This window comes from Sus scrofa, chromosome X (assembly GCF_054392235.1).
Source record: "Sus scrofa isolate SSC_HxYL_T2T_F1_AM1 chromosome X, Sscrofa_HxYL_maternal_Yorkshire_Landrace_v2.0, whole genome shotgun sequence".
NCBI lineage: Eukaryota > Metazoa > Chordata > Mammalia > Artiodactyla > Suidae > Sus > Sus scrofa.
The window spans coordinates 111,312,958-111,337,141 of record NC_139401.1 but is presented as its reverse complement, the minus strand read 5'-3'; the positions used below and the strand labels follow the sequence as shown (position 1 = coordinate 111,337,141).

Sequence of the window (24,184 nt, the reverse complement as noted above, 5' to 3'; positions counted from 1 at the left end):
TCTAGTGGGTAGAGGCCAGGGATGCTTTTAAACACTGATGTGCCAAGGACAGTTCCCATAACAAAGCCCCCAATGTCAACAGCGCCAAGGCTGAGAAACCCTGCCTTAGAGCATCCAGACCTCATCTGATGCCCCAGGACTTGAGAGAAATCTGACAAATGATATTTCCTTAGACATTTAGTCTTTGATTTGAAAAAAAAAATCACAGGGCCTATGAAATCTGGCAGGGAACCAATGTGCATTTGGGAACTTCTAAATAAAAATGAAGGAGAAAAACAAACATTTTAAGCAGTGGCACAGCCAAAGAGCATAAAAGCTGTAATCAGAAATCACAGATAATACCACTTAACAAGGTTAGGATAGCTGCCAAGAAAAGAAAGTACTTTAAAGGCCAAAGCTCCTAGAATTGTATGTTGCTGCAGGGTAGAATAAATTCCCAAGATGACAGAGAAAAACTGCTTTTATCTACATAATTTTCTCTTACTGTACCTTACTGGATGTTTTGTCAAACTCAATTCAAGTTAATGAAATGTACTGACACCCTCCTCCCAATACACACACACACACACACACACACACACACACACACACACACAATTTGGTATTTTAAAGGAAGTGGAATTAGATGGGCATTCGGTCATTTTTAATGTCATTTTCCTCATGCTGTCATTTTTGCTCCTCCAATATTTTCTCTCCCTTCCTTCATCTATGTTGCCTTCTTATTTGTGCCCACGTCTTGTGTCTCCCTCTGGATTGTGTAAGGGCAGGGACCGTGGCTTATATATTTGTATCTCCACTTAGGAGAGTTCTGTTAATAAATACTTGAGTAGAAAATTCTCTTTTAGCATTTTGTTTTTCAGCCAAGTGGCTCACACATAACAGTTAAAATTATTATTATTATTATTGATCAAGTTTAATAATCACTCTTAGAAGGTGGAATTGTGGTCTCTATAAGTAAAGATATGGAGGCACAGATAGATTAAGTAATCTGTGCAAGCCTGCATGGAAAAATATGGGGCAGGCTAGAAGGTAAATTAATAGACATCCAACTCTGCACTGTACATCTTCCAATGGAACACACAAAAGGGTAGCAGCCCTCATTGTTCTTGTTCTTAGGGCTTGGATGTTCATAATGAACATGGTCTCTTTAGGGACCCCCATGCTCCAAATAACTATCAGCCTAGCAAGGGCATATCTAGCAGCTGGGGCCTTCCAGCTGTGGTGCAGCAGTATGTCTCCAGGGGAATGTTTCAGAGCAATTACTGCGGGCCCTTAACTGGTACCTAAGAGAATTAGAAGTCAGAAATATTTATTGTACTCACTTCAACAGAGAACAGAGAGAATTAAACAAAATAGGTCAGATCCCTATCATGGAAATTAGTCAGGCAGTCTCCCCTCTGAAGGGCTTGCTGTGAATGTTTCGCTGAACAGAGCCCTCTGAAGACAAAAAGCAGGGTCGGCGAAGCTTAGAGAGAGAACAGGAGAGGCTTGTGATATGATTTCGGGGGCTCTGGGAACAACCCCTTGTCAACAAATATTTTCCTCACTGGTACCTGAAATTCCATCATGAGAACTTGGCACCTTTAAGTTTGGGCAACTTTCCTTGTTAAAATAGAGAGCTTCTTGAGAAATGGGAGAAGCAGCAGAGTAATGATTTACAAACTCCAACTCTTTGTTCCGTTTTGCTTAAAAGCTGTTCAGGGTGGAAGGGGAAGGTATAAACTTCTCCCATGTAAAGGGTGTAAATTGCACTTGCATCATAAAAATGTATATGGTTTGTTGATCAGATGGACAGAGTGAGAGCAAATGAGAACTGGATAGTCAGCAGGATGTGAAGGCAGCTCTGACCTGTAGCACCATGATGATTCCTGAGTGTGGGAAAGAGTCATGAAGTAGCATCTATTTTTTTTTAATATGGGGTGGTAATGCAACTCATAATGCTTTGAAAATGAGTTCTATTTTTGAAGAAAACATAACTAGTTGACACAAATTTCTGCTTATCTCTGCCATCCACACCTGGCAACAACATGGCAACAAAGCCCTGCGCTTATTAAGCCAAGGCATCCAGCCCCAGGTGGCGGTTGTCTGGGTTCCCAGCTTGTTTCTGGGAGCTATGAACCAGCCATTGCAAAGTTCAGTGTTATTGTAGTGATGGCCAGTGTTACATATGGAGACAGTCTGAGGATAAGAAGCCCATTTTTTTCCCCTGTGAAATTAGAAACTGCTTATTTAAAAGAAACAAAGTAACTAAAATTTTTGATATATTTTAAAAGGACTGTCCAATTTACTTCTCAATTTTGATTTCAGGAAATACCTAAAATAGGTAGCTTGGAGCCATATTGGATTCTTTCTTATGAAGAAAGAAATGTGGAGAGAGTGATGTGAGGGTGGAAAAGAAGGAAAAATGGCCTTATGAATAAATGGCCAAGTTGATTCTTCCATCTGGTGATCCTAGACGTGTTGAGATAAGAATTTATACTATGGATATGGTTCTGGGCCTGAAAAATATAGGAATCCAAGGTGTAGTATGATTTATCTAAGAGACCTGCTCTCAATGGCTTCATTTCTCCTTTCTGAGCAGGGGCACCTAAAGAGCAAGTGCCTGTTTAATTAATAATGCGAGAATATCTTCAATGGTGCCCTTAGGAGGGATAGATATACGTGTAAAAACATAGGTCATGGAGAGAAACACAAGATCACAGAGAGGTAAAAGAAATACATGAGCAAGGTTGGTGCATTTACATAGTTAATTAGAAACCCGCTCTAACAAAACCATATCTGAATGATGAAAACAGAAATTTATCACAGACATAAGTGGGAAGCCCTCCTTTCACCCTATGCTTCATCCAAACCTCACTTTAAGTGACTACATTTGCTTCTTGGTACCTAGTGATTTTTTGAGGGAACAACCTCTAAAAATTATCTTCGGCCCAGTGGAGGGAGGCCAGCCATCCTCTCTTCCACTTGCTTTCCTACTGAAGATATTTCAGGTTTTCATGGTGACAAGTCACCTTTCCCAGTTGCTCCCTTGCTTCCCTATTCTTTTCTGGAGAACTCTCAGCATTATTCAGGAAGTCACAGGCATGTACAGGAAGGCAGTCACAGACAACTCTGCTCAGGCAGGACTTCATTTATTAAGCTGAAGCCAATTGATGACCAAGCAAGAGAAGATTCTTTGCTGGATGAAAGGATTTACGTTACAGCCCTTTGTACTCTTTTCCATAGGTCACCTTGGAATATGTGTAGTGAAAGGATTTACCTCTCCATGTAGAGTACCTGTTGGAGGCTGGGCAGTTCAAAATATGCCCTCAACTACACTAGTATCTGGAGCCCCTTAGAATCTCTACCCATTTTTTTTTTTCAAAAAGGTTTGTTCACAGGATTCTAGGAGAATGAGGATTTAAGTTATTTTTATCCTTCAGCCTGAGCTTCCTCCACAACCTGGGAGCATGCACATTATGACTACTGACATTACTGGACTCTGGCCACCCAAGTGGCCCTCATTCCATGGGGGCAGCCACAATGATTTGCAGAGTTATGCAGTGCCTGGCTGCTAGATGCTCCCTCTGAGACAGTATTTATATAATGTAGTTCACAAATGAAGCTCAAACCTATTTAACTCCTTGCTAATGAGATCATAATTTAAGTGCAAAGAGCAAATTCAGTAATGCTTGTATATAACCTTAGGAGTTGAAATCTGTGAGTCATTTTACTAAGGGCCCACCCATGATAGTGACTGAAACCTATTGAGAAGCATCTGTGCCAGGGGAGCAGCCCCCATACTCACTTGGAGATATATGGATAAAGCCAGGGCACTTCAAATGATAACCTCTCAAATTCAAAGTGATAGACCCCGTGATTCCACAAGTTGTGAATTTCACTGATGGATTTCTGCCAAACTGGGCCTTTGTCCAACTTCTCCCTCTAGAACAGGAATCCTAAGCCATTATCGGTTGTGGACTATCTCACGTAACCCAATTTGTCTGGGAAGACTTCTTACTCAGTTTGTCCCTGACAGGGAGAAGGGGCTCAGGGAAGATGCTAAGCTTGTGGAGAAGTCAGTTTTGTTTAAAATGTGGCTACAGATAATTTCCAAAGTATGGTATTGATAGGATTCACTTGAAGACTGTTTTTAAGATCCGTTAAAAGTTCAAACCATCCCTGAAACTAACATAACATTGTAAATCAATTGTACTTCAATTAAAAATTCAAGCTATGACATTTGGTTAGGTGTTATTACATACAAGGACATTTTCTTTAGTTCATCCCAATGGCCCTGAGAAAGAAAGGCATAGTCTGATAGACAGAAATTGATCTTTACCAGAAACTCACATGACACATGTTTCTGAAGACTTCTAGTTCATGCCCCTGATTCTAGGCAAAATATTCATTGAGAGTTTAACCTGATGGGTGCCAGCATCCTCTTTTCTCCCCAGTACTCCCCCCCCACCTTTACCATAACCCATAGAAAAACATCAGTTTTAGCTTACACTCCAATAGATCACAACAAATGGGGTCTATACATCAGATCTGAAAGCTGAATTCCAGTTGACATGCCAGGGCACATACTACCCTTTTCCAGCTTGCATCCTACCATCCACTTCTCTGAATTTCCAGTAGCGATGCTATATAGGACACACTGGCGGAGTCAATCTCTCCCTATCATTCTATCTATATCTCTTTTTAAAAAAAAATGTAATGTATGCTATTGTCCTAGGTCTGTATTTTGAGAAATATTGTTTTAAGGCCAGGTGAAATTAAGTTGAAATTAAGGTAAATCTAGCACTTGGACCACACTTTTGCCACCTCTGACCAATGGGGATTTGCCTCATGTGCCAAGGGCCAAATGCTGTACCGCTCTCTAGAAAGTCAAAAGAGAATGGATTTTAATTGTTCTCCATAAAAGAAATCTGCCCCCACCCTGTTCCACCAACCTCAATTCCCACCCTCCTTGAACGTGTTTTAATCATTTCAAATTTTTCGTGTTTCTTTTCCATGGCTGTCCTACCTTTCAGAGAGTGTAGTTCTATAATCTTCTCTCCAAATGAAAGGGAATCAAATGATTTGATCTTAGAGGGGCAGAAAGGGCATAGACATAAACCATTTCACTCTGTCCCTGCAGCGGTGTCTTTCTTCTTGGCAATTGTACCAATAGCATTCTTACCTTCAGGCTTTTCAGTCCTTCTGCTCTTTCTGTAGTTCTGGTGTTGGACATTTGGTCTTTATTTGTCAAGAAGAAACACATTCAAGTTATCAGGATAACACCAAAGGCAAATAATCATGTCCTAATCATAGAAATCATGTTAAGGCCACACAGTCAACTTCAAAATCAATGACTAGAATGGATTAATTTTTTTTTTAAAAGTTTCCTTTCTGGATTACAATTTTTTTTCTGGTGGTAGAATTTATTCTTTAACACCATCTGGTAAAATCAATGGTTTTGGTAGTCACTGGACTGGTTCAGTTCTTAAGGCAAAAAGGTCCCTTGTTTGAAGCAGCCACTTGAGAGAAAGTGAGGGTTTGCTCTTGGGAAGAAGACCTGAGTTAAGTTCAAGGAGCAAATTTAGTCACTACCAGGAAAGAAAACTGTCAGTTTCTTCATACTTCCAGGAGGCAGCACCAGCATAGAGACATGCAAACCAACGAAGAGCATACCATACTCACCCTCCTCCTTGATCCCAAACCAGCCTCAGGGATTCACAAGAACTTCTTCTAAGACCCAGGAAGTGCCATCCATCTGTAATGATTCTTGGCTACACACATAACAGTGTCAACAGAGAGTCATTGGGATCCATCTGAACCCTGGGTATCCAAAATGTCTACCTTTAGGGATGGCTCCTGCCAATAAAAGGTCCGTCTTGTAGCAGGTAAAAGGCAGATGCAGATTCACATCCATTACCCAAGGCCCAAGAATGTCAAAGAATTCTGGGTGTGGAAGAGAAGTGGTTAAGAGACGGTGGCATAGGAGAGGAGAATTGTAGACATACATGGAAGAAGGAGAAATACACAGAAATCTGAGGATCTCATTTATACATACAGGAAACACAGTACCACCTCATTCATCTAGGTACCACCAAATAGAAGCTGAGGGCATTTGGAAATGGGCTGTCCTAAAGTATAAATTTTTTTAAACTATTTTTGAATAGAGGATTTGCTAAGCAAATGCATGGAATTTAATAAAAAAGATTGCTAGTGATAGGAGGAATGTGTTCGAATTTCTTAAGAGAACAAATTTTTAGCTATTTTAAAAGCGCCTATATGAAAGGAATTGCAAGCCATTTTTGGAATTTATTAAAAACAAGTTCCCTAAGTGCTTACATAGCATCACATTGGTTGGTTTATTCTAGTCCCTATATATTTATGAAGATGATAAACTGCATTTCTCTATAAATATTCTATAAATTTTAATGATCATCTGACCATTCGTTTAATTAATGGAAGCTTAAGGGACCTCCCTCAGATGCCTTACAAGTTAGGGCACCAATTGTACAACTCTCATTGCAGTCAAGAGGTTCAGGGTGGTGGTCTCATTTAAACATTCTGTTCCAATGTTCCCCAAAGCATACAAAGTGTGCTGGTTTTCGGCTTGGAAAATATGGCCACTGGAAGTCTATTTAAATGCCTGGATAAAACTGAAACCAGGACAATTCTAGGGTGAAGTAGGGTAGGGTTTAGAATGACTTGTTACCCCAGTCAGTAACCAGACCTCTTCTAGTAAGTTAAGGTTACCTGGGGAAGCTGAGCTGGTAACCTTTACCCAAGATTAGGGGAATGAACCTCTGTGGACGCGGGGAGCAGAATTTAAAAGTTTGAAGCGACAAGCAGCTGTGGAGGGAGGTTGATGTGGTAATTCAGCACCAAAGTTCCCATTTTGCTGTGATTTACAGTGACAGACTTTCACTGGCTGTGTCACAGACCCCCGGTGATCTGGGTTTATTGCTGAAACAATCTACTGGCTCTTAATTACTGTATTTGCACACACATTGTAATAAAGCACTAACACAAAAGGGTGATTTGCAGGTTAAAAATTCCCAAACCACAGCTCTAATTTCCATGATCCTTGCCTGTGCATTTACAGTCCATCAAGGAAGGATCAAGTCTGATTTGTTTAGGCCCTACAAGTGCAGGTTTAGGAAATTGGTAAAACCAAGCACCCCTTTTTTTTTTTTTTTTAAAGTGGCCACACTTGTGGCATATGGAAGTAGCTGGGCCAGGGGTCGAATTGGAGCTGCAGCTGACAGCTTACCCACAGCCATGGCAACACTGAATCCAAGCTGCATCTGTCGCCTATGCCGCAGCTTGCAGCAATGCCTGATCCTTAACCCACTGAGCAAGGCCAAGGATTGAACCTTCATCCTCACAGAGACAATTATGGGTCCTTAACCTGCTAAGCCACAATGGGAACTCCAGAACCAAGCAGTCTTGATTCTAGACTGTAGGTCTGGTTTAGGGGCTACCTTCGTAACTGATCTTGTCTTAATTTCCTGTATTCAGGAAATTTTCTAAAGATCTATTTCATTAGTTGGAGCATGTGCACATTTAAAACAGCCTAATCATTGCTGGTTCCTTCCATAGAATAGTAACTTTTTGAGAATAGGCTTTGAACGAGTAATGTTTCATGCTGGGGGGAGGAGGGGGAAAATTCAACAACTTAATATAATTGCCCATTTATCATTATTTAAAGGTTGCAAGAGAGAGACAGAGAGATAAGTAATATATGTTTTTCTTCCTCTCCTGGTTTCTGAGATAATAGGTATAGAAGTGTTTTTGAAAAAGTAAAGGCACTCATAAATGTCAGGCTTTGTGATTATTGTCATTTTTAGTAATCAGTACTGAGGGCTGGAATGGCTTAAATATGCTATTTGCCTTGTAACCAAGGTAGTTGAGGATGAACCTGATTTTTATGGAAATATATCACACGCAATCAGATTCACATTGCTCATTGGATGGGTAGATGTGATAAATTGCTGTCTGCAATATTATCACAAGGGGTGACCCTGAAAGTCAGCAGAGATTTGTGACAGCATTAGCTGTGTGACCTTCTCAAAGTCACCACCATCTCTGGGTCTCACTTTCTCTATGAAATGATGGTATATCTGTCAATTGTCATATTAATGGGGGGTAGAATACATAAAGAAATGTAATTCTCCAGCCATTTTACTAATACAGTTAAAACTCACTGATTTGGACTAACGGTGGGGAAGGACTATCTGAATGGAAAAGTCCTGAATTACAAAATAGGTTTGAAGAATGACAGTTTCATTACTTTAAGTCTGTTTTGTAATTCAAACTCACTATAAAACATTGCTTTAGTGGAGGTCCTCGTGAGAACTACTTTAGCAGATAAATTTGTAATGAATATGATTATATCCAAAAGAATGCTTCCAACATTTGAAAAAGGTTTGTTCTCTTAAGGGAAAATTCAACTGACAATCTAGTCCAAACCCTTCATTTGCTTAACAAATCTCTCTTGGCCTCATCCTTGATAAAGTTAGACCGCGAACTGGTCCCTGGCCAGTTTATCACAAATTGTAAATTAGAAGGCTCCAAATTAATGAGGTTTCACTGCCTTTTCTACCTTCTCCACTGATTTGTTTTGGGAGTCACCACTCAATAGTGGTAAAACATTCAAGTTCATCCCTTGCCCCTTCTTTTGCTCACTCTCAGAAAACAGCAGGTAGCAAGAAGGAAGAAGATAAAGGCAAGTTCCTTGGTTATCCAGAAATGGAATATACAATCGTTGGATATACAGCACTGATCCTACTATTATCCGTGGTTGAGAAAGGGGTCGACTTATTTCAAACTGTTGGCTCGAGAAATGACCTCAGAAAAATGATTTGAAAGACGCCTGGCAGGTAGCACTATGGTCAAAGAAGTTGGAACATTTAGGATCTACTGAAATATTTTCCTATTTGCATATCAAAAGTCAGATAACCTGGAAATCGTGGGCTGGCAATACGTGACTTGATAATTTTGCAGCAGTATCAGCTGAGGATATATTTGGTGAAAAGTAAAAATTCAGCCAAAAGCTTGCAGGTTTTGTTTGTTTATGTAACATCACACATCTGGTTATTTGAAAACTTCTGGGCCCTTGGCATGATGCGGCTGTTTTAGAGTCATCTTGATACAGTCCATGGCTCCTTTTTAACCATGCTGGGTATGAATGATGAATTCGTGACAATCATGTATCCAATCCAGCTCAATTTTCGCTCTGCAGCTCACTTGAATGATATAATTAGGTTCTCTGTGGCCTGATAATAATGCAAGAAAAAGACCAGGAAGAGGGTGTTAAATACTCTATGCATCAGGTGAGCCATTGCAAAACCCAAATGAGCCAAAAACTTGGCTAAACTCTCAAGGCCATCAGTTGACACTGGTGGGAAGGGAAGATACTGCTTTTTGACACATAGTAAAACCTTGATTAATTGGAATCCATAAGGGATGAATGGAATTTTCAATAAGAATATTCATTTGGTTTCATTCTTGGCTAATAAGACTTTTTTTTTTCCCCCTCAAAATTCTTGTATCCACTTTCTTGTCTCAGGCAAGCAGCCTCTAATGTTTGAGGCTCAATCCAGATGGAGAGACTCTTTAGGAGACAGAACTGAACGTGACCTAACCATAGGTCCTCTCTTGGCAAGTGCTTTAAAAAAATCAATTCCTTGTGATCTTCTTTTTGGTACTATTGCTGCTTTCTCATCAATGTGGAGTTCTGGGGGCGGGGAGCAATTCAGTTAGTTGGGGTACTGGTTAGGTGAGTTCTGGTTAATCAAGGTTTTACAATAAAGAGACCTCACCAAGGCTTGGTATGATTATGTTCTGAAGAAAGTTGTTTTTAAATTTATTTCTTTGCCAGTGCTCTGTATCAGTGTTTTCAAGCCCAGCTTATCCTGCAGACTGGCAAACTAACTTTTCCATCAGGATCCTGAGGAGTGGAGAGAGAGAGGGAGGAGAAGAGGTAACCATTGTCTCTGAAGGAGAAAAGTTTGGACTTGCCTGTCTGTTGGCCTGTGATTGGGAAACACTATTCTTCACCTTAAGATGCCCATGGTATCTTGGTCGTACAAGAGCCGATCTTACATGCTTCAGTATAATTCTCATGCCCTTTGGGCCATGGAGGATTCTGCTTTCAGGTTCTCTCCTGTACTTACCCAACGTGTCTTTCCATCACTTGGTATTGTGGCTTCTGGGCTTGCCCCTATTTCTTGTTGCTTGGATGAAGACTATTCATTTTTTCTACCCCTGAAGAGCATTAAGGAGCCAAAGGAATGCCAAGTAAGACGGGTTTTCTCATGATGGCAGCCTGGATAACAATTAGACCTACCTGAACCAAGAACACAGCTAAGGAAAAGCCAAATCAGGGATTCATACACATAGAGTATTGGTTAGGTGACGCACTTGTTTAAATATACAACATTTCTTTGCCAAGTCGTCTGTATATGTGGGGGCCTATTGAAGAAAGACCCCATTTAACTTGAAACCGAGCTTGTTCTTTGGCTTTCAAGTTAAGTGGGGCCAGCTTAAGCAGGCCACCACATATAGAGAACACCACCTCATCACTCACACACGTCACTGAAGAATCCAACGTCAGTCAGCCAACCGACTGCTGTGAGCAACCACCATGCCCTAGGGAAGAAGACAGGCTATAACCTGACTTTCCAGTAGATGGATTTGATTTCTCACACCCCTCACTGGAGGCAGGCGGGGACAGTCTTAAGGAAAGCCTCAGGCTCTTGAAAGCCTACGGCATTAAAACCCACACCACAGCCTTCTTAAAGCAAGCAGTCTGGTGTGTAGGGGAGGGAAGGGCTGTGGGTCGGGAGCCTCTGTCTGGGAGTTTAAGAAGGGACCCAAGTTAGATCAAAAATTTGGGCAATGCCCTGAAATCTTTCTGGTTCCCAAAGCTGCCAGGCAGGGGAATAACCTGGTCATTCTACTATATGTGCGAGTCTTGTGCTCTTTCCTCAATAATAATATAACAGTCTTGCCGATTACTCGTCACTAAGGGTACCCGGTTGTGGTGACATTGAGGCTGACCTTGGAGTCACCGCCCCCGCTGCCGCACTCTCCTTTGTCGTACCACCATTTGTTTTTCAATTTGTCCAAGAGGCCTTGCTCATTCAGTTTTAATACTGCCAGGTTAACAGCATTTCTTGAAACGATAAAACATAACTTGTAAGAAAATGCACAAATGCTTAGGAAATCGTTAACGTATAAAAAGGAGCACAAGAGGACAAATTGGCTAAATTTCACAGAACGTGGAGCTATAAAAATGTCTGTACAGCAAATACAGGGTTAAATATTGGAAGGTGGCATGGAGGATAACATTTGCTCAAAACTGAAGTGTGCGGGATGGGGAAATTGTCTTTGAGAAAAAAAGTAACAAGAACACCACATCCATGCAATTAACATTCGTCACATATGGCACCATAACTTGGCTTTTACCATTTAAATTGAAAAAGCCGTTGAACTGTAAAATTAAAACAGCAACAAACAGTCAGAGAGGACAACACAGAGAGAGAACATTAAAAAAAATGGATGCATTAAATAGATGAAACCATAATTTACCGTCTTATTTAACTCCATGGAATATTGTAGATTTTAAACTTTTAAAAGTTACCTCAAAATCCACAAGAAAGAAAATGACAACAAAATGCATCAGGGTAGGTGGAATACTATAACAACACGGATATTGTTATATTATTCCACCCACCTTAATGCTGAGCCTTTAGGGGTTGCCACACCATAGCCTTTGGAATCCAGATTTCCACCAACTTTCATCGTATCACATGGTTTTCTCTGCTCAATGTACTCATTCATGGTTGACTCCAGCAGGAAGGCGAATTTCCCCTTGGACTTGCGCACTCGGGCCACTCCGTCTGCTGTTGTTTTGGTAAACACAGATGGCTCTGCTGATTTCATGTAAGACCACATTTTCTCATAGACGGCAATTTTGGATCTCTGCAACAGAGAGAAGAATTCTTGGAGCTACCAGATATTAAAACTAGAGGATGCCTCAGTGCCGTGCTTTTTAAGCATTTTTGGTTGCCATCCACAGTAAGAAAAGCATGTTACACTGCAGTCCGGTAGGCATATTCATACATACATGGTTCTGAAATGGGTTTCTCAAAACCCCATTCATCTTTGCTATGTGTGATGCTCTCTGATTATTTTCTAATCTATTTGAAGTCACTTAGAAAAATGCTGGTCAGGAACCACTAAATTGATTTCATGGCTCCAATAATGGGTTGCAATCCAGTTTGAAAAACACTTTCTTATTTCATTCTTTCTCTCAATTCAGAAATCACCCCTATAGTAGTTTGCTATGTGATTACTCTTTACCTGCCTGTAAAAACAAACAAGACAAAACAAACAAACAAAAAACCCCAAGGTCTTTGGAAGAGAGTGTACAACCATTTGAGTTAGCCCATTCCTGTAAGAAAGCACTGCCTTATTCTGAGCTGAAATTCGTTTCTCTGTAACTCTGACACTTTACTACTCTCCACTAGAGCTGTGCAAAGCAATGCTGTTCCTTCTGCATGATGGTCCTTCAGATATTGCAAGACTGTTGTTATGCTCCCTCTTCATCTCTTCATCAGGGCTAACTCCACTGATGTCTAATCCTATGCCCAGAACCCTCACAATTTTTGTCTTTCCCCCATAGGATTCTAGCTAGTGATGTCTCTTCAGTTGGAGTGTCTAGAAATAAATGTGGTACCCCCAATATATGACAAGGACAGAATGAAAAGAAAAACTGTTTGCTTCCTGTCATTGGAACATTATTTTCTATCAACATGGCTTGAATTTTCGTTAAGGTATTTAGTCTTTTATCCATCCTTTCAACAAATACTTTTTGAGCACCTGCTGTATACAAAGCCCTCTACTGGGGGAGTAAAGAATATAAGAGAGTCCCTCCCTCAGCTCAGGTTGAGATCAAACCCAAACTGTTAGTTCCTTCTTCCAACCCAAGTTTCTTTTTTCTTAACTTTTTGAATTTAATTTCATTAAATATCATCTCAACTCAGGTGATCTTTAGAACATGTACTAAATACTCAAAGCTCTATGTTAAGCTTTCTGGAGCATATAAAGGAAGCATGGTTTCAATGACCCCATGACTTAAATTGGGAGCTAGATCCTTAGGAATGAAAACCCTAGAGAAAAATTCAAAAGAAACTTTGACCAGAAGTGAGATAGCATGGTGGAAGCTATAAACATATGCCTTGTTTTCAAGTGTCTTTGACGGGTTTTCTGGCCGCAACCTCAGCTTTTTGGACTGCTTATTTAGCTGCTTTTCTCTGGACTTTGGCCAGCTGCATTGCATCTTTCTTGAGGCTTGCTTGGACCTGCTCAAATAACCTTAGAATTATTTGAACTCCCAGAATAATCACTATGGAAATTAAGCATTGTGTTTATGAAAATCTGATCCTCACTGAGGCCCTTGCTGAGTCACTGAAACTATTCACTGAGATGAAATATGCTTGGTTAGCATAAAGATTAGAAAAAAATCCAATATGGCTGAAGCCAAATGGACAAAAGGGAGAGTGGTAGGAAAAGATCTTAGAAGGCTAATCAGAGGTCAGCTCTTGTATGACCCTATAGGTCATGGTAAAAAGTTTGTATGTGTCCTACATGTGGTAGGAAACTAATGGAGGATTTTGAGGAGAGATGTGATAAGATCTGATTTAAAATTTTAAAGCATTACTCTCACTGCTGTATGGAGACTTGACTATAGGGTGGGCCAAAGTGGAAGCAAGTAGATTGGTTAGAAGGCTATTCTAATGATCCAGGGGAGAGATGGTTGTGACTTGGACCAGGCTGGGAGCAAAGGAGGTAGAGGGAAAAGGTTGGATTCAAGATAGGTTTTGGGGAGACAGCAAACAAGCCTTGCTGATGGACATCTTCACCTGATGGTCCTAGAGACACTTTCAGATTGAACATTTCCAAACCAAACTTACTTTCTTCCTTGTAAGGCTGGCTCTCCTTCTAAATTCTACCAGCAAACTACCTAACAGCCAAGCTATAGAGTTTGTTTTTTTTTTTATAAAATAAACATGTTATAACATCTCATTATAACATGTTTATTTTAACATAGAAACGCCTGTAGGATCTGTCCTTTGGCGTTTTTGTTTTGTTTTGTTTTGCTTTTTAGGGCCACACCTGTGGCATTGTTCTCAGGTAGGGGTCTATTTGGAGCTGCAGCTGCCAGCCACAGTCATAGCCACAGTAATGCAGGTTCTGAGCAGCGTCTGTGACCTATACCACAGCTCACTGCAATGCTGGATCCCCCACCCACTGAGGCCAGGGATTGAACCTGCATCCTCATGGATACTAGTTGGATGCATTTCCACTCTGCCACAATGGGAATTCCTGTCCTATGGTCTTTCTATTGTCATTACTGTTGCAATGGGGCAGGCTCTCCTTAGTTTTTGGACTAGACTACATTGCCTCCTAGCTAGTCTCTCAGCTTCATCTTTCTCTTCAGTTTATCCTCCTGTGACTCTTTCCAAAATGTAGATCTGACCAAGTTACTTCATTCTTTAAAATTCTCTGATAATTCCCTATACCTACAGGCCCAAATCCAAACTCTTATGGATGATATTCAAGAGTCTTTATGATCTTGTCTACTTCTGTGAGTCAGCCGCAATGGTCTACTTACTTGTCACTGAAATATGCCACACATTTTCACGTTTTCTGCCTTCTACCTGAATTATCCCTATTCATCCTACAAGACCCTGAGTGAATATCATGTCTTCTGTGAAATCTTTCCTTACTCTCTCCTGGCCCCACAGAAGTGCTTTCTTCACTCTTCTCCCAATGTACTTTTGCTCATAGTAAGCTATAAAGCTCACTAAATTGCATTAAGGTGAGCTGGCTGTGTGTCTGTCTTCCCCATGTTCCTGGGTATTTTTGAGGGCAAGTTCATACCTGATTCATTTTGGCAGCGCTCTTGGAAGCTGGCACAATGCCTGATGCACGGCAGCACTCAAGACATATTTAAGTAAATCATTTATACTTTAATACATTTTTTTTTGTCTTTTTGCTATTTCTTTGGGCCGCTCCCGCGGCATATGGAGGTTCCCAGGCTGGGGGTCCAATCGGAACTGTAGCCCCTGGCCTATGCCAGAGCCACAGCAACACAGGATCCGAGCCACGTCTGCAACCTATACCACAGCTCATGGCAACGCCGGATCATTAACCCACTGAGCAAGGGCAGGGACCGAACCCACAACCTCATGGTTCCTAGTCGGATTCGTTAACCACTGCGCCACAACGGGAACTCCAAAATTTTTTTAATTTTTAAAAAAGATGTACTTAGTAACTAAACCTTAGGTCTGATCAGGGTGACAACCAGACTTTTGGTCAAAGATATTAGAAGGTTGGTGAAAAATGACTACCAACACTAATTTTATAGTGCTGTAGAATTCTAGAGCTGAAGTTAATTTAAAGAGCATTGGAGCTTTCTCAGCTAAACCAATCAGGATATATGTTTTATAATCTGTGGTTTGTTTATTTGTTTGTTTGACACAGCCTGCCTTTGATGTCCATACCAATAACTTTCTTCCTAATAAGATGATTTTCCTTCTAAGATTGAAATCTCATCCATTGACATTTATGTTTATTTCACATCACATTATCCTCATCTGACATATGAAACAATTTCTAAGCATCATAATGAAATAGTCTTGGACTTCCCCTGTGGCTCACATCTCTCATAATGAAATATTCTCAATGACTTTATTTCAGTAGGAATTTCTTAGTCAATTGTTTAAAGAATTTTGAAAAGTCACAACCTAGAATAGATTTACAAGGAGATCCTGCTGAATAGCATCGAGAACTATGTCTAGATACTCATGTTGCAACAGAAGAAAGGGTGGGGGAAAAACTGTAATTGCAATGTATACATGTAAGGATAACCTGACCCCCTTGCTGTACAGTGGGAAAATAAAAAAAAATAAAGAATTTTGAAAAGTAATAAATAATTCAGATGCACAAAGATATAAAATATTATGTAAGAACACTTGTGCACCTGCCACAAAATTTAAAAAATAAAATATCATGAAGTTGATGGGCCAAAAGTAACCACTTTATAGAATCTAGTTTTTATCATTCCTTTGCATCTCTTTATACTTTTACAAGAATAAACTTTTCTCCTTTGTAATGGCTAAATGGCATTTTAATCTATGGATATATCATACTTTATTTGCCCAATTCCCTATTGAAGGAGTCTTAGGTTGGTTCCAATATTTTTTGCTATTATAGACAACACTGTGGTGGGTATGTACCTCTGTTCAGTTACAAGGAGGTATTTTGTGTTCTTCGTCTTGGCCCAATCAAATCTGAGAGAAAGGGAAAGGGAGTTAGAACAAGTTGTCTCTTACACAATTTGTAAACAGGTCATTGCTTCCAAAGATACATTTATAAGCCAAAGGCAAGGGGGTCTGTGAATTTTGATCTGAGTGTACTATAATTTGGACTCATTTACTTCATCATTTACTTGAGCTCTTTGATTGCTGATACAAGTTAAATGGTTTATTCCTTTAGGTAATGATGCATTTCTAGAAGAATAAATGGCAGTGCTTGATGTGGGTACTTGAAATGTGTGTGGTGTACATGCAACTGATATTAATGAACACAGTAAATGAAAGTTAGTGGCAGAAATGATTGGGTCCCAGTTGATGACTGAATTCTGATGGAGGTTAGAAAGGGGGAAAAGAAATGGTTCATCAGTGAGAATAATTGAGCTGAAATGTTTCTCTTCCTAACTAGCGGTTAAGTGACAGTCTAATGTTGAGTAAAAAAAAGAAGAAAAAATATCACTGGCATTTTTTTTTGCAGTCTTATTTTGTCTGAAATATTGAAGGCAATAAAAGGGATTGGATCTTAGCTCAATCATCTGGGAAAAATTTTAAAAATTATGGGCAGAATGTGTAACAGCAAGTTCATTTTTCTCCAACCCACCATGATTCATTTATTTCATCCCACAGAACACCATCTTGGATCTAAGAAGGAATAGACAATGGTTATGTAGTGAGGTCATAGGAGATTCTTTGAGCACTGCTAGATACTTAGCAAATGAAATCCAAAATGAGAAATGCACGAATGGAGGAGGAGTAGATGAACTCAAAACAGTAGATGAAATAGTGCTCTAGTGTCCATGGATTCCAGTCACTGTTCAAACTATTTGTAATAGATCATGAAGGTCAATGATATGGAGAAATTTGCTTTTTTGTTGAGGTGAGAGTTTGAATCTTGGGCCCTCTGAGGCTGGTGTGTGTGTGTAGAAGCAAGTGATTAGTGAGGACACTCCTTGGATCTCTTTTCTATGGTGTTGGTCACTCCTTGTCATTGTGCATGAAAATGTTCCTCTGTGGACCCAGGTTGGTACAAGGTTTAGTGTGGTGGTTGAGAGTGTGTGATAACCCTACTTGCCTAGTGCATAAATGATCTGGCCTCTATGTATCTTTCTTTCCTCATCCATAAAATGGGGTGATTTTTTTTAAATGCCCACTTCAAATGTGTATTAGGAGAAATTACGTGAGTTAATACATGCATCTCACTTAGAACAGTGCCTGACACACAGGAAGTGCTGAAAAACATTACACAGAAAGCGTAATTTGTTTTAGGGACAGAATTTCATAGCATTATAAATTATTCCAATCCCATATGTACCAAATCATTACTTCATTTTATGGAGGAAATCATATGCTCAAGTATTATTCACATATATGGATCTCCAAACATATCCCATGATCTGCCATCCACAAAAATCATTACCATTTAATTTGAATTTTAAAAATTTTGTTGATGGAATAAAAGTGGGCAGGATGCAAATTCCCTTTTACATTTATGTTTTATAGTTTAGTTGAAGTTCATACATTTAAAGCCTCACTGATCAGTACACTGCTGTTGGAAGTTCCTATTCTGGCTCAGCGGTAACGAACCCGACAAGTATCCATGAGGATGTGGGTTCAAACCCTGGCCTCGCTCAGTGGGTTAAGGATCTGGCATTGCCATAAACTGTGGGTGTAGGTTGCAAAAGCCCCTAGGATCCTGTGTTGCAGTGGCTGTGGCAGCTGTAGCTCCGATTTGACCCCTAGCCTAGGAACTTCCATATGCTGCATGTGTGGCCCTAAAAAGCAAAACAAACAAACAAAAAAAACAAAAAAACACTGCTATTGAGGAGACCCCTCTGAATGAAATTCTTCCCTTCCCTGAGAGTTAAATGAGAACAGCTGCTTGGTCAATGGACTATCAGGTTGGAGTCAGTAGAGGAACAGGCTTAGAGACACAGGAGCCCTTAAAACCCTTGTTCAGCATTTTCACCCAGCATAGCAATAGTTTCTCTGCTCAAACACCTCTAGTGGTGAGGCACTCCCTAGCTTAGAAGAGGCTCAGGAAGTAGCTTACTCCATGGTAGGAGAGTTCAAATGGATGGAAAGTTCTTTTGGTTGGACTGACATCTCTCATGAAAGCCTCTCTCCCTTCCAATACTACTTCTGCCTTTTGCTTGAATTGGGCAGTCTCACCTCTCTGCTTCCATTTCTCCACTGTCTCCATTACTGCTTTGCAATGGTCATCCTCAGTGGACCCTGATCTTCTAAAGAGTAGGGATTATGTCTTTTTTTTGTCTCTGCATTCCCAGCATCTTGCGTAATGCCGGGCATGTAGGCTTGTCTGTTATCCCTGAACAAGGGATAATTTTTCTTGTTTTTTTTTTTTTAATTTTATTTCATTTTAGACCTTAGAAATCTATACATAGAACTTCCATATGACCCCACAATCCCACTCTTGGGCATATATCTGGACAAAACTCTACTTAAAAGAGACACATGCACCCACATGTTCATTGTTTTTTTTTTTTTTTTCATAGTTGATTTACAATGTTGTGCCAATTTCTGCGGTAAAGTGACCCAGTCATATAGACATATATGAATATATATACATAAAGAATACATATATTATTTTTCTCATGTTATCTTCCATCATGCACAAGGGATAATTTTTATTTGAATAGGAGACTCACATTCCTAAAAGGAGTGTGGGTTTCCTGGTATTGTATAAGTTAACTTCTAGGGACAGGAGAAAGCCAGCTCTATGAACAGAACAAAAAGGGGAAAATGGCAAAAGTTTCAAACAAAAATGCCTTACCCTCATTCGTTTTGCCTTCTCTAACTTTATTGTGGAGTTATTTATTACTTAACAATTTGGTCAATTTCTTCTCTAGATTGTACTTTTAATTGAAAGAATATCTTTTAAAACTTCAATCTGCTTTTTCTTTTGAGTTATTTAGCCCCCTCTCACATTTCGGCTTTTAATAAAGGTTCAGGTGGCATTACTAGCTGGTACAAATTTTAAAAGGTGGCTTTGGGCCTCTGTCTGCAGATTCTAGTTTGTATTCTGCATATTGGTGATGTCAAGAGAGGCCACAGAGGGCTTTTAGACTCCCTGCTCATTTCCACTAATCTACCCCAAAGTCAACACAAATAAGTCTGGGGAAAATTGTGTGTTTGCTTTGCAAACATTGTTTTCAGATAGACCCCAACGAGAATGCCATCCTGAAGGGCCTTCTACATAGAAATTCAGAGATTGCCCCTGGCTCAATAACTTGCCCCAGGTTACACAGTTAATAAGGAACAAAGCTGAGACCCCATCCAAGTCTACTGAATTCAAGGCTACAGACAGATTTTTTTTTCCACTACAAATCCAGCCTCTTTAGCTCTAACACTGACCATATCCTTTCTGGTCACCTTCAAAAATGTTTCTTATTTCTTATTCAAGTTTTTTTTTTTTTAAGTTGGGGCAAATGTAAATTAACCACTGTAACCCTGAGACAGAACCCTAGAGTCCACACTTCAATATGTGAAGGGATCAGAGCAATTTGAGACAGAAGAGGAAAAGCACATCTGGCAGCTAAAGAAATCAGTAGCTCTGATGAGGTGCATTTGGTAAAAGGAATCATTGAATTTTACAAGCTTTTTCCTTAAAGCAAAGGAAATGATTTCCATGTTGACTTGGAGCAAGGCATGCAGGAAATGATTTCATTTCTAAAGCACCAGAACCCCAATTTCATTGCCTTTCCCCCCCTTCACTTCTGTTTGTACCTTTCTAAACATTCAGATGACTGCTTGGTGGTGTCCTTTTGCCACAGACCATCGGTGGCTGCGCTGTAACTGGGTATTGGTGGAGGCTTAGGAGGAAGGGAATAGAACCCTGGCTTCTGGTCTTCATTTTTCTCTTGCTGTGTTAGAGTCCTGGCTGACTTATTTTGGGGGCTGGGCTTTTAGATAACTTAGGTGCAGGCAAGGTCACCTTTTGCCTAGATGTTAAGTCTTACTTGCAAACGTTGTCAAGTACACATTCCGAGTGCCCTTGCCTGCCTTTTTCACACAGTGCTCTAAAGCCCAGGAACAGCTTTCCTTCTTCCTCAAGGAATACTATGTCAGATATCCCCTTTCTGAAGGTGCAGATGAAAACCCAGATCAGTTTCTGGTCACCTTCCTAGTGTTCCTCCATGACATGCAAGGTCAGATTACTATTCTGATTTGTTTCCTGCTTCTCTGGTCAGGTCAGACTAAGAATCGTCCAGTGGGTTGAAAGTAGTATCGGGGCTGTATGACTTTGAAAGCCAGAGTCAACAAAGTCTTGGAAATAGTGGTTTTAAGGTCCTATTGCTCTAGTCTGAGCAACGGAAGAAGGGACACAGTATCCTCTACCCCCATGGCTCTTAATCAGCAATGGTTTTGCCTCCCAGGAGATTTTTTTTTTTTTTGGTCACAACTTGAAGAGAGGAGCTGCTTCTAGTGGATATAAGCTAGGGGTGCTGTTAAACATCCGCAACGCATAAGACAGTGCCACAGCCAACAATAGTCAGTGATTAAACAAGAACACCCCGAATGTCAGCAGCACTATGCTTAAGAACCCCTGCTTTATGACTTTTGTTGGAGTCACCATTAAGTGGGCAAAGCAATAATGAACATTTGAGCCCATACTTTGTTCTGGGCTCTGTTTTAGGTGTTTTACATGTGTTAACTCAGGTAATACTCATGACAACTCTATGAAATAGATTATATTATTATCCCATTTTAAAAGTGCAGAAACAGAGGCACAAAGAAATTCAGTAACTTGCCCAAAGCCATATGGTTAGTAGAGAGAGCAGCTGAGATCTCATTCATGCAGGCTTCAGAGTCTGTGCTCACAGACAGCACACTGTTCCCAGGTGGGGTAGGTGGTGGTTGTAAATTGTATGCTAGGGCTGGATCAAATCCACATAAATTCTGTTTGAAATGGTTCTTATACTTTTGCATAATTTCAAGGGGCATGATATTTCTATTATTCCCTTCCCAAAATGTTAGATTGGAGACCAGGATGTCTTGCTCTTAACCAACATGAAAGCCCCACTTTTAAAAAGAAGTTAACAAGTTATATTCTTCTATTTTGGGAATGAAAATACATAAATATGGACCACTAGGGCTGTTATCAAGCAAGACCGTATCAACTTTTATTATTTCTGATACACTTCACTTGCTACCTGGGCAGTACCACCTCTTCTCCATTTATCTTACTAGGTATAAGATGCCCCCTCCCCTCCCCTGCTCACAGAAAAGGATTGGAAATATTTCCACTGAGCAATACATGATGGAAAACAGCAAAAAGGGTGACCCCATTGCAGGAGAACTTGCATTTCAGCAAATATCGAAACATAGCTAAAGGAACTATAGCCTAAATGCTGGACGCATCAACTGGTTAAGTGAGAGGTGTGTATTGAAAAGCTGCTTTTGCTCTCTACATACCCTCACCTTTACATTGCAGAATGTGTGGCTATGGAGAATGTGTGCCTGCTACACCCTTTCACTGCTAATTAGAGCAAAGCCTCAAATTCCTCGACTTCCAAGCAAATGGATTGGCTTTAGGGCTGCCATCACTATTGAACACTCCAGGGTCATTTTCCTCAGCTTGATAGAGTTCTATTAATGAAATTTCATCTTCAGCAAAAGAGCCAATCCATCCTTGACCAATTGGATTTCAATTTCCAACTGTATCTTTATTTTCTATCACCAAGATATTTAAAAGAGAAGTTCAATACTCTTACTATTCTTGAATCAATTGATTGTAATGCAGAGGCCAAACCTGGAATGCAGAGCCTAGGAAATGTGAGGAACAAATACTCTCTCATTAAGGAGAAAAAAAATCTATCCTGGAATTTCAATACTTTGAGTTTCCACAGTGGCTGCTTCTTCCAGGTCCTTAGAGTGAGAAATATTTTCATACTAAGGGGAAAAAAGCAATGAAAAAAGAAAAGAAGAAATTTTGCTCAGGGGTATCAAGAAAAGCCCAAATTTTTCACGTAGTGTTTTTTTTGGGAGAGTTAGTTTCCCAGAAGGTGAGCTGGAACTAATCTGAAGAGTTCTCTTAAAGCCAGCTCATCTATTCTCTATCTGTAGGTAATATATACCCAGCAAGCTACTGATCATTGCTCCTGTGATACTGATTTAATTGGCCTGAAGTGGGGGCCAAAATTGACAAAAAACTTCCTGGGTGATTCCAATATTCAACCTGGGTTTAGAACCATCAGCCAAGATTCTGCAACAGCAACAGCTATGCAATGAATACTGACAGTGAGGCAGCCATCATTAATTAAGCACTTATGTGTACTGGGAATGATGCTTCACACTTAACATGCATTATTGAGCATTCTTAAAATGACCTTGTGAAGCAAATCTTAGCCCCATTTTATTGATGAGGTAACTGGTGCGTAGAGAAGTTAATTTACTGGTTCCAGATAATACAGCTGGTGAAATTTCTAGCTCTGCCCTCTTTAAACTCCAGGTTCATTTATCCACCTGTCTTCCTGACATCCCCACTTGGATATCTCCTAGATATCTCCACCTTGGCAGGGCCAAAATGCAGCTCTTGATTCTTCCCCACCCCCATGTTCTCCTCCTCCAGTGTTCTCCGTCAGAGAAAATGGCGCTACCATCCAATTCTTTGAGTTGTGCAGGCCAAAATCTTTGTAGTTATTCTTCGACTTTTTCTCTTTGGTTGCACATCCCATGCCCTGTCAGCACAACCTTCAAAGTATATTCAAAATCCAACTTCTTCTTACCACCTACATCCTAGTCCAAGCCCATCATTTTTCACCTGAAATCTTGCATGGACTTCTTAAGTGGTCTCCCTTCTCCTCAATTTTCACCCTCTTGCCTAGCAGTCTGAAGGATCCTTTTGCATGTACATTGGATCATGTCATTCCTCTGCTCAAAGCCCCTGAAAGGACTTCCTATCAAACATAGAATAAAATCCAAAGTTCTTACCAGGGTTTAGAAACCCAGCACAATGGGCTCTAGTTTGTCTTTGCTGCCTTCATTTCTTAGCACACTTTCCCTCTCTCACTTCACCCATGCCACATGGGCCATTATCCACAAACCTACCAAGCCCATGGGCATGTCAGGGCCTTTGCTCACGCCTTTTACAGCTGGAATGCCTTTCTCCCACCCTCAATCAGCTGAGATGAAATAGCACTCCCAACATTTTGTCTTCTTACCTGCTTGGTTTCTGTTTTTGTTTATCATTTTACTTGCACCAACTGAAACATGTTATTTATGTATTTATTTTTTTGGTCTCATCCACTGCAATGAGCACAAGGACCGGTTTCATTTGAGCACTTAGAGCAAGGGCTGTCACATAGAATATACTCAGTAAATATTAACTGGATGCATAAATTATCTAAAAATATTAACTGGAGTGGCTGAGATTTAAATCTAGATTGACTCTAGAGACTATATTCTTTTAAATTTTTTTTTTCTATTTTTGGCCATACCTGCAGCAAATGGAAATTCCTGGGTCAGGGATTGAATCCGACCTATGCCACAGCTACGGCAATGCTGGATCCTTAACCCACTGTGCCGGGCTGGGGATCAAACTGGAAATGCCACAGAGACAAGTTGGGTCATCAACACATGGGGCCACAGTGGGAACTCCCAGATCTATATTCTTAACTACATTATCATCATTGGTCTTCCCTCCAACCCCTTTCATAGCTTAGGGAGGTAAAGTGGTAATTCCAAGGTTGCGTAAATGTGAGGTTGTGGAAGTAGTACTCAAATCTAGGTATGTTAGCTTCCAAAACCTGTGCTTTTTCTACTGCTCCATACTGCTTTCCAGTGGAGAAATTGCTAGGACTACATTA

General features: G+C 40.2%; 1 protein-coding gene across 8 annotated transcripts in view; it reads right to left on the bottom strand.

Annotated features, from left to right (window-relative positions):
* The window catches only part of GRIA3 (glutamate ionotropic receptor AMPA type subunit 3), a 283,119-nt gene that overhangs the window by 13,671 nt on the left and 245,264 nt on the right, over nt 1–24,184 (bottom strand). For 5 of the 8 annotated variants that reach the window (XR_014834767.1, XR_002340866.2, XM_085006795.1 and 2 more), the window contains 2 exons: nt 11,714–11,961; nt 11,038–11,152 (listed from right to left, as the gene is read on the bottom strand). Coding sequence is in view for 6 of the 8 variants with exons in the window: in XM_085006795.1 (XP_084862921.1) it covers nt 11,038–11,152; nt 11,714–11,961 (363 nt within the window). In the remaining 2 variants the exon portion in view is untranslated. The remainder of the gene's footprint in view (nt 1–11,037; nt 11,153–11,713; nt 11,962–24,184) is intronic. The other 3 variants (XM_021080767.2, XM_021080768.2, XM_013986398.3) reach the window with 1 other exon arrangement.